At 39.5% G+C, this 11,674-nt stretch overlaps 1 protein-coding gene across 4 annotated transcripts in view; it reads left to right on the top strand.

The window, feature by feature from the left end:
• Positions 1–900: 900 nt before the first annotated feature.
• Positions 901–11,674, top strand: part of mast2 (microtubule associated serine/threonine kinase 2) — a 143,870-nt gene continuing 133,096 nt past the window's right edge. For 3 of the 4 annotated variants that reach the window (XM_085252926.1, XM_085252928.1, XM_085252925.1), the window contains exon 1: positions 902–1,908. In XM_085252926.1, the coding sequence (XP_085109052.1) occupies positions 1,828–1,908 (81 nt within the window). In that variant the 5' untranslated portion in view covers positions 902–1,827. Of the gene's footprint in view, positions 1,909–11,674 lie in introns of all 4 variants that reach the window. The other variant, XM_085252927.1, reaches the window with a different exon arrangement.

The following is an 11,674-nucleotide window of genomic DNA, read 5'->3' as shown; positions in this document are numbered from 1 at the left end:
CCTAAAATACACACTAATTATTCATATTATTAGATAATAGAATATATATTGCTTAATATGTAAATGTTATATGCAGCTATATATGAAACATTAAAATATACATCACTTTATAAGCCTATCTGTTTATTTCACGGTCTCGTTAAACATACACACAGAAAACACATACGAAGCAGTTTAGTTGTTAATCAATAGGTGGCAGCAAACCACAACAAACCTCGTGGAATTGTTTCACAGCCCCAACACTACGAGGATGCAAAAGCAAGTCAGTATATGTAAAGGAATCAGTATAAGGTGTCTGATTCTGTGAGTGTGCTTTTAAATTTTAGAAAACAAAAAGTTAATTTCTTTCATGTGTCTGCATGGATTTTTTTTATAATCGTCATCATCTTTTTTTCCAAAATCAAGAAATCGTCTAGCAAGCGGAGGGTGTAGATGAGCTTGAAACCAGAGGTGTGAAGGGGATTAGGATTTCAAAATAAAACCTTTTGCACTTGCGCAAATTGCGAAAAATGACAGACATAATATAACGGCATATTGACTTCAGTATATTGCATTCAGGATAAACAAAAATATATTTTCTTCTTTTGAAATGGCAGTAGAGTATATTTGTCTTCTTTTACCACGACAGTTACCGATATCACATTGCATTGTCAGTGTTCAAATTTCACTCACATCAGGAAAATCCCAAATTATTATAATTATTATGTAAAAGAGATCAGTGGTTAGTGCCACTGGGAGCTTTGATCTCAGTGAGACTAACCTGGTTAAATTAATAAATACAATTTAATTATTATTATTATCGTTTTAAAATAAGAGAATGTTATCCCCATCTGGTTTATTTTCTATGACTACAAAGACGTCAAAGATTGAACACTCTGGGAGAGACAAAGAGGTTATCACTAATATTTATTTTTAATAGTCATTGCATTTTTATTATTTATATATTTATTTGTTTAGTAGTTAGTTAGATAGATAGGATTTGTTTTTGTTGTTTTTATTACATGTGGATTCCTGTCCTTTCTTGCATACTTTTATTTTGGTATTAATGGACCGGATGTTGTATTCCTGCTAACCTGACACCCCAGCAGTCGTGTCAGAGCCAGGAAACAAGCTGAGCTGTACCGTGTCGTTGCAGTTCAACAGCGAGGTTAACTCAGTGTTCGCAGAGATCAGCCTTTATGTGAGGATGGGCGAACACCGAGACATGATGTATGTCGCCTAAGAAGTCACCAGACAGAGACGGAAGACGTGGAGCTCTTGGGGAATCATCTGGAAGGGTGCCAGGGTGTCACGGTCTTTCTGGGCAGGTAGACGTTATCAGGCAGCCAGACTAGCCGCTCAGCTAGTGTTTCAGCGGCAAGACGCTAGCTTAAATCGGGTTGAATGAACTGTTGCCACAGACGGCACAAAAAAGCGCAGCACTGATAAATTTTTTCTAGAAATATAAAGCTATCCCTGTGAAAAGCGCACACTGCCCTTTTATTGTTTTCAAGGAGACACCGGTGGCTGCTCATGCAAGAAGGCTGATTGACAGCTTGTCACAACGGGTTTTCCAGATGTGGAGTCAGCACAAGAAGTGTAGCCGGGCTCTGAGTCGGGAATGGCTGGCCGGAGCAAACTCATAGGTGGAATCGCAAGTCAACAAACTGCAACAGCAAGCCATGCATTTCAGTTTGGCGCTGAGGTGTCCCTGAAAACCACAGCAGCCGACCTGACACGTTGTTCTAGCCAGCTAAGTGAAGTTACCGAGAGGATACTGGAAACTGCACAGGCAAGCGGGTGAAGTGGTGCAATCCGGCGCGCGATAGGACTGTTCCTACAGTCAGTATGAAGAGGACGGAGAATAAAAACAAAAGGAAACTCTGCAGTATGGAGCAGCACGACAGTGGAGGAGAGGAGAAAGATGCGGTGAGTAGTAAAAGCCTTTCGATACTCCTTGCTATGTCAGGAGGACGTGTCTCGTTCCCTTGTGAGTTCATGAGCCCACAGAAATCGCTAGAAACCCCTTAAACAGCGACGTCCTTTGCTTTCGGTACCTTTATGCAAAACCATTTTTCTTAGTAGTTCTGCAATGTGGACCTTTTTCCAGAACTTTCCTAATAACTATGTTTTTTGGCTTAGATGAGTTAATATATGCCATCATAATTAGTTGCTATTGCTAGTAGTTATAAAACTGTCTGTAAGCATGTAGTCACACAGCAGTGAGGTTGTGTGAAAAATGAAGCAGTCAATATAGAATAAACAAGCAGTTATGATGTCCGTCTGTTTCATCAGCTACTACTAATGAACAGTTAATCCTCTCAGGAAATATAGCTTTCAGTAAAACATGTACACAGATGCTCTGTCCCTGCAGCTCTACATGTTTGAAAGACTCATTCCCTAATGGAGAAAAGGGACCTAATTCAGGAGCTTCACAGTTTTTGCTCAGTCAGTGTGGATGCTGGCTGTTTCCTACTATGGTAGGTTGTATACATTATTTGGTTTGTCAGACGAAGGCATGTAGTCTGGAGTCCTGAAGAAGACTAAAGTGTGCTCTAGCAGTAAATCTGCGCTTTGTCAAAGAGTATGGATTTTGGATTTGTTGTAATTTATCAGTAAGTAGAAGTAATCCACCACCAACTAACACCAAGTTATCCATAGTGGGCTCATTACTTGGTGTTATTTGGCCTTGTGCTAATCTATTCAGTGCCCAATTTGTTCAACATGTAGTTGTAATGCCAGTCTGGGATACCTGGGAAACCTAAAGCTTAAGAACAAATGCATCAGAACTGGAGGTCAGAGGGGCTTTGAGCTGTGCCATCAAACTGGTAATTTCATTTCAGGTATTTTTTATTAGTAGTATGTTTTTTTTAGTCCAGTTATTTGATATAAGTGATATTGGGGGAGGGTTCATCCCTCCCATAAAGTTATTGATTCTACATATATAAAGTCTGAAACTCTGTGCATTTGCACATTTAGAGGGTTAAGAGGCTTAAGCACAAAATAAACGACTGTCTGCCACATATATCTACTTTAACCAGTTATTAGCTGTTGGTGGAATATGCTCTTCTAGAAGCCATGCATCAGTATATTGGTTTAAAAACAGGTATAGGCCAGTATTGATTGCTATCGCAGTACCATATGTCTAAGTATTTTAATAATATTCAACTGGCTAAATGTTCAAAATGTTTTGTGAAGTCCTGAAAGATTTTACAACATTTTCCGTAAAGACTTTTTGAAGTAAGAAGTATGAGAAGCTGAGCACCGGCTATCATCCTAGCATATCTGTTATAGTAAATATTGATTTGCACCCACAATTTTACAGTCAGATTTGTTGCATGCCCCCTTTGGTGGCTACTTTACCTCACTAAACCAATAATTAAAATATTTAAGACTTTATTGATATGGGCAAGCCATTACAGAGGACATCATATTTGAGTCCGTAATAACTCATTGTTGCGTGGTAATACTGTACAGTGCAATTCCTGATAGAATTCAGTAAAAGTTTATTTTAATGCTGCTAGGAATTGAAATCACTTGCAGCTTGTGTGTAATACTGTTCAGGAGCCATACTAAGGCAGTTTTATATTTTATTTGTCTTTGTTTGTAAAAACTATAAAGATAGCCCTCTAATAAGAAAACCTCTGTCCAAAGATGAAGTCATCGGTGGAGCTCCAAATGTTTCCCAAAACCGGCCTAAAAGAGGAAATGTCTTCTTTGCAGGCAGTTTAGATTCAGGGGAAGGATTCGGTTTTGGGGAAGTTTGAGGGAGTGAGCTTTATATTTGTATCATGGGAAGAAAGACAGATGTTTTTTTGCTGCCACAGTTTTATTTGTTCTTGTGTGAACCGTGACGAAGTGAAGGAGCAGACAGGGCGTTTTCATGTTAAGTGACTTATCTGCCTATTTGCTTACATTGTGGAAGGCTGTGAATCATGTGCTATATTACTTCATGGTTGGCTGTTCTTATTTTCTTGCAAATGTGTATAATTGGGGTTTCGGTAAGATGTGTGACAAAAACTTACTTCTGACAAAGCAAAGAGATGTCCTCGGAGAAAAGCTGCACATGCTAGAGGTCAGAGCTGTGCTTGGATTTCCGTTTTTGCTTGATGATGATTTCTACATGTTCATTTAAAAATAACAGCCAGTTGCCGTCTTGTAAAGAAAACCCACACAAATAAGTGGTTTTTATGCTTATCGTCCTTACTTTATGAGAAACAGATCATCAGATCATACAGTTGCTCCTGGAGAATCACTCGTCACTGATGTCTTCACTTACACACTGTCCTTGTTACAATAAAACCCCCACAAAATAACCAACATTTCATACAGTCAGAGGATGGATGTCATTTTCTAACTTCAGCGTGAATTTCAATATGTTGCCAGGGACAGCGGATAAACACATACAAACACCCACTGGAGTGTTGTAATGTGGGACCTGCATACTGACAGTTGGAAGAAGAATGCTTGTTTTTACGGTGGTGACTGCAAACAGTCACCACCGTAAAAACAAACAGGACATTATTACATCATGAAAGTCAGACATTCTGCAAGGTGTAATCAAACTCCTCCTTTATCTTTTAAACAAATTCAAAATAGGGTTAAATGTAAATGCCATTGAACATTGAATGTAAAAAAATGGAGAAATGGTAGCTTTCCTTTTTATAATGGATATTTTTGGAACTTTCCAACATGGTGTGAGCAGTGCTGGGCGATAAAATGATCACAATATTTTATAGAGGGGGGAAAATTTCAATGCCGATGATGAATGTAGGCTTTAATATTTGATGAGACAAACAATAATTTGGTTTCAGGCAGTATGTAAGGTTGGTGTAACGCTGGTCTTCTGAGAGAAAAAAATGACAATAACCAGGATGTCCTGATGAGTAAAGCCAAGAAGGAAAATGTATCCGCCGTTCAGGAAGAGATAATACCAAAGAAAGGTCACACATCATCAAAAGTGTGGAAGTGGTCAGTTTTCTATGATTAGACCAAGCACAGATAAAGACAGGTTGCAAGATATAGTGGCGACAGGTCCCAACAAAATCCAGTAACATGACACACTTCTTTAAAAAATATCAAAAGTATGCAAAAGAATGTGAATCTTCCAGGGCTGGAAAGCGTCGTGTTCTGGGCACGCATGAGCTTCAGCCTCGCAGTCTTGATTATTGGTCCTGAGGAAAGGGAGGGTCACAGACCAGAGAAGCACCTTGGTAAGGTCTTCCTTTGTCTCTCGTCAGCTTCTTCGTAGACATCAAAAACTGGATGTCAACCAATTTTCTCAAACTGAGCAATAATAAAACTGAACTGTGGTTGTGGTTCCCAGGTCACAGCCAGGAAAAGTGGCCAATCTGGACCTCTATCTCACCTTTTCCACAACTTTGGTGTCATCCTGGGCTTCCTCCACTCTCCTTACTACATATTAAATCCATCTCTAAAAGTGCCACCCAAATATGTCCAAGCTCTGGCTAGTGCTCCCTGACTCTTCAGCTGAAACCATCATTGATAGCTTCAGTACTTCCCACCTGGGCTACTGTAACATTTTCCTGCTTGGTCTGTTTATCAAAGCCTTGGACACAGTGCAGTATGTTCAGAACTCAGCTGCCGGAGTTCTTACCTAAACACATCACCCTAACACTTACGTGCTGGAGTTTGGCGATGATGACGGCTAAGCTACCAGTCGAGTTCCGTATCTCTTATCGAATCCATCTCCTCATTTACAAATCCCAACATGCTTTTGCTCCTCAGCATTTTTCTGATCTTCTCTTCTAGACCTCATGTTTTCTTCTGCATTCTGCAGATAAAGGCGTAGTCTGCACTTCTCACGCCAGTCTTTTAGGGAAAGAGGCTTCAGTGCTACTGCACCATCTCTCTGGAACAGGCTCCATCCCTGAGTATTTTCAACAGACAGTTCAAATGCCACCTGTTCACTGAGGCCTTTGAGCTCTGACTTTTGTGTAAAGCGACCTTAGATTTCTTGAAAGGGTATTTAAATATGATTTGTTTTTGTTGCAAATAATATTATTATGTTTTAAATTAATTAATAACTTTTTCCCCACAGCCAAAACATTGCAGCTATATGTGATGGAGTTCATAGCTCTCATAGATTGCAGAGAAAACATTTCTTCTTTCTCTGCTAGCTGAAAGAGAGATGAAAGGATAAGCTGTAATATCTTCTCACTTAAGACACCATGTTGTTGCTCCTTGCTTAAGCCCTGACATGATCAAGCTAATTAGGGCAGACTTGAGGTAGACTGAAATCTACAGCAGCTTAAATGTGTACTCTACAGTGTTAATAGGAGTGGCTGGGAACAGGGAGTTTTGTTATTTCACTAACTTCACTTTCACTTCATTTCTAAGCTATAAAATGCACATTGTAGCTCCTTAATTCTTTGTAATCTGTTATCTGTCCATCAGTTTGATGAAGTTTACTTTTGAAAACCATTGCACTAAACATCTAGCACTACCAACATTTTTTTTCTATCATATGACCATGTAGCTAATGTTTAGAACCTTTCTTCTTCTGAGAGAATGGATTTCTTTCCATAGTGTCCAGCCCCATGCTCACTATAATGTCCATCCTTCGCTACTGATAATGCTGAAAGAAGTCAAACCGCTTCCAGCCTCATCAACTTCGTCTGTTCCTAGCTCTACATATTGTCAACGGTAACAGTAGCTGTTAACATCTCCGGTTCATTGGATGTGCTTAGGGTACTCATTAAATCTCCTCCCCTCCCTTTCACTGATACGGGAGAGTGATTTCCTTCCCAGCCTTTAACCACTTATGGGTTAGGTGCAGCTGAGGAGCCATTGAGCCAGAACGACCTTTGGGACTCCAGCTGATAGTTCTCCCTGCATTGCAGATGCCAGGGGGCAGACTGATAGAGCCCAAATGGTTTATGTGCCATTTTAGAATGCCTAGAAGCGCACTAATGGGAAGGCGCAGATGCAGTAGGATGATTGACATTAATTATAAAGCCCTCATTAACGAGAATTATGGCTGAGGTGAGCCCTATCGATGACTATACAAAAATCTCACGTATTAGTGTACAGGTTTAGTTATTGTGGTAATCTGCAATGAGTAGGAAGGAGAAATCTCAAAAAGTGACAAATGACACAAGTCAAAGCATTTGTTTGTTTCCCTTTGTTAATATTCAGTGTGTTTGTGGTTATCTGTTTACCGTTCTCAAATTATATTTTGTTAAGTCTCCTCCTTTAGATTAAACTTTGGGCTGTTAAATTGTGAAAATGCCAGCACAACACTCTTACTAGGGAAAATCCATCATCTGCTCCAGCTTAATGTCTTATAATGTTACCCCCCCCCCCCGAACCTGAGTGATGTTGATCTCACACTGATCTGGACTGCACATTGCTTTGCTGTCTTTGCTGTTGACCACCTCGTTTAAACTTTGCTTTTTCTATCCTGTCCCTGAAAATGGGCACAACTCTGTGCATTGAACAAAAGCCTGCATTATGCTTGCTGTTGTAGTATTTTCAAATTTGACACAATTTAATATTAAACATTGTTAAAGAGTTTTCCTTGTGGAAGTTGTTCTGTCATGTTTAGTGTTTAGGAAATTTTCAATAGAAGTTTTTAGTGTGTGAAAATTTACTAGCATTAAACCAATAAATTTGAACCTATTATGATATAACATTGCTCTTTATTAATATATAACTAACTAACTAAGGAAAACAATGAACACTTACAGTGTTTCTCTAGGCATTTATTTTCCATTTTGAGTTGTTAATAGAAGTGAATGTATACTCAAGAGCATCAAGTCGCATTAACCTAATTCACAGGAAACGACAAATGGCTGTGCCTCCTGTAGGCACTCATTCATAACAGTCACCTCAAAGCACTAGGTAGTATAAGGTGAGCACTCCAGCAGAGAATGTCATGACATTTTTTTAAACCAACTTGGAAACCGATATTTTCTTAAGTGGAGCGATATCAAGTTGAACAAGTAACATGCTATTCAACTATCATAATTGCCCGAGTTTAGATTTTCTTCTCTATAGTTTTTTTGTGTACAATAATTGGGATCATGTGTCCATGTAAAAGCAGGCACATACATAATCATTTGTCATAACTGCCACTTAATTTGACACAATCCACCTGACAGTGAGACAAGGTACAGAGGCAGCTCGAGGGCCACCACAATAGTGGCCTTGCCAGGGAGCTAGCTAATGGAGGAAAAACAGGAGATGGAAAGGGCTTACAACTGGCAGCTTTTGAACTTTCATAGCAGAAGTGTGGAAAAATTATGAGTAACTTTAAATATTTTTTTCAACAGCTGGATGGATGAATGAGTAGGAGTCTTTTTCCCCAAAATTGTAGATAACACAGTGTTGTCCACTGAGGAGGAGAACACTCACACACACACACAGGACATCTCATTGACATAATGCTTTCCCTTGCCGCTTAGCCTAACCCTAACCATCAAAGATGAATGCCTAAACCTAACCCTTACCCTATACCTAACTATAACCTAATTGTAACCCTGACACTAACACAACATTTTGAGACTCAAAAATGCCTTCAAACTCGTGGGGACAGGCCTTTCGTCCCCATAAGTGACTTTTGATCCCCACAAATAAGGTAGCAGGCCAATTTCTCTGTCCTCACAAAGATGTATAAACATGTACGTGTGCGCACGCACGCACGCACGCACGCACGCACGCACGCACACACACACACACACACACACACACACACACACACACACACATCAAAAAGCTAAAGTATTCTGCAGGATCTCTAAGTGAGAGAAAGAGCAGAACAGGGAAATGTGTGTATGAACTCTACCATCAACCTTCCCCGTTCTTACTCAGTGAAATGAGGTCAACCAATCAACAGCCCCAACCCCCACCTCTTGGTGTTTGACAGGTGTTTGTCGCTTGCATGACTTACATGACTTCTTTTCCTCGAAAACGAGGTTGAGGATCAGTGATTGCAGAGGAGTGTCTGCAATCACTGATTGCAGAGTGTCCTTCGCTTGCATTCAAGTGGGCGTTACAGATTTTACAGCATGCTGTGGTTTAAATCAAACAGTGTGTGTGTGGGCCATCTTGATATATGAATGTTTTTTGGAAGTGACTGAGGGTGGCCATCCCTGTTGTGATTGGGTGATATTAACCTTTGGGCCTTGGCCAGCAAGGCGATTCCAGAAAAACATCCTGCTTCCTTGCCAGCTAACTATAGGAACACAAACACAACAATGAGGTCTGAAACAATCATAAGACAAGAAGGTTTGACACACAGTCGAATTATGTAACTGCAAAAGTTACATTTTATGTTCTGTCTTGTCAGTCAAAGTAAAGACATTTTTTATTATGCCTGTGTGCCACATTCACTGGAAAGATCTGCAAGATGTAAACTTGAACTTAGGCCCGGTTAGCTTGCAACCAATTGTTGAATTATATATACATATGGGAAATTAAAAAATGGCAGCAATCGGCTGTTTCTCCAGTCTCCAATTCACCTCCCTTAACCACAGGAAGTGGGAACATCAGTGAGTCAGTGGCATTATTCAGAGCTGCTCTGTCGGAAAAACTACAAAATGATTACAAGCATTCATATCAGCATAAATTGGACTAATTACAATCTTTACTGAAACGGCTCTGATCTCATTTTATAGCAGTGCTGATAACTCTGGTTAGGCAGTAATGAGACCTCACTGTCTGATTCCCAGACAGCGTTTGAACATTAACCTCAATTCTTTCACAATCGCTTTTGGCAAATATTATTTTCAACAGAAACAAGCTGGACTTGCTACTGAGCCCTCAGAGCAAGAACACACCCACGATTAAAGCTTTCACGTTTAAATATCAGTTTAATCCACCAAAAATTAAATTGGTGAGCTGTGAGCAGTAGCCCAGGGGATTAGTGTTCTGATAGGTCGTATCGCTACATGTCTCAGGCCTGTAAATAGTGACTCATGTGAACTGATGATCAGTCATATCAGGTGTAGAGCCCTGTGCTCTGATGCAACGTTTGCTGCTCCAGAAAACAGGCCTGTAATGGTGTAGCCATGGTGGTGAAGCTCCAGGCCCAGGTCAGTGGCTCAAAGTTTTACTGGCCCATGTATAGTTTAACTGGCCTACTATTTTTATATATTTTTTAATATCAATACAACTTAATGAGTATAAATATTTTTGCACTGGTAGGAGATTTGATGTGAATTGAGGTAAAAATAATTCCACTTTATTAAAATTGAGCTTTCAGTTTACCTCCCACTGACACTTTCCTGTTAAACATACAAGTCCTTGGCTCTCTGCTGGGTGATATTTCCAACAGAACCTCACATCAGTCCACATAAACCTAAGCTCTCTTACCTGAGGACCTTTAGTAAATTAAACATTTGCACAGCACTGGTTCTCATGATTCCTGAGTCTTATTTTACTAAACAGCATGGAGTCCTAGTCACTGAAAGAGCAAACTCGTATCTATCATAATGATAAAAATAAATCATTGAAGCATTTTTGGAACATTTTGCCATATTTCAATAATTGCTCAGTAGTTATTCTGTAGATTAGAAGTAATGCAGGTCGTTAATTTCAGTTTAACAAACTTGGGATGTTCTGTGTGAATGCAGTGCAAGAAACAGACATGCGATGGATATTTCCTTGGTAATACCAGTCCAGTGTAATAAAGCCCTGTTTGCCTGGGATTAGTTTGAGTTGAATTTAAAACTAATCCTCTGGGAATTCCATCTGTGGTCAGCTGCAGGCCTAAAATGAATCTTAATAGACTTCTACAAAGATTGTTCCTGTTGAAAGGTAGCCCAATGTTCCTTACGTAGTCCTGCCATGGATGTTCTCCATCATATCATCTTTTGAAATTTTATTCTTCAATTAATATATCTTCATGCTCCGCAGCCAGACATGCTCTTTGACATATGTGGACAAAATGCTGTCTAACTTCCATTTAAAATTGCCAACACCACCCTCTTGTGCACATGAAAACACTGAAATATGGAAGCTAGTTTTTGATGGAATTTGTAGTTTACAAATTAGAAATGGCAGATTTGGGATTAAGATCACTGACCACCGCAGTCGTAGCAACATACCAAAGTCCCCAAGTAATCCTGGTCCCTTGTAAATAGAAGGGTAGTTGCTGCATTGCAAAAATTCCTAGTGCCATTGTTATTAATTATTTCTTGCACTAATATATGATACAGTGATTTTTAAAAGATTCAAACATTGTAAATATTACAGCCAAATCTGAGATTCATTAACTGTGTCGTCATACCTTTACTATTTATTGTCCATTAGTTATGTTGCCATGTCATTTGATACATTTAGTTCAGAGTGCCAGATGTGCTTTTCAAATTGTAATTAAATTGCTCATTTTTTGGCTATGATCCACTCTGATGATGAGTCTGGTGATCGTCTTGTCGTGACATGCATCAGCACAATAACATGTTGGCTTCCGTTAAAAAGGCTGTTTTGCATGCAGTATACTTCCTAATCTGTACTGTCCTTTGCATCCCATGTTTGTGCTGCAGAAAGATGATGGTAAACTTTTATTAGTGCCAGAGCATCAAAAACCTGGCAGCCCTGCACAATTCGTGTTGCTTTTATTAGTAGAGTGATCGCATAAAAAGTCTGCCAGCTGACAAAGCATCAACTCGTGTGTGGCAATGACCCAAGTAAATGCAGCTTCTGAATGGTTCAGTATTCTGAGAGATCACTG

The sequence above is a fragment of the Mchenga conophoros genome, linkage group LG17, assembly GCF_057382185.1.
Source record: "Mchenga conophoros isolate Kocher_MC1m ecotype Shallow Benthic linkage group LG17, M_conophoros_male_GT1.1, whole genome shotgun sequence".
NCBI classification, from domain to species: domain Eukaryota; kingdom Metazoa; phylum Chordata; class Actinopteri; order Cichliformes; family Cichlidae; genus Mchenga; species Mchenga conophoros.
This window is presented reverse-complemented; position numbering and strand designations above follow the sequence as displayed.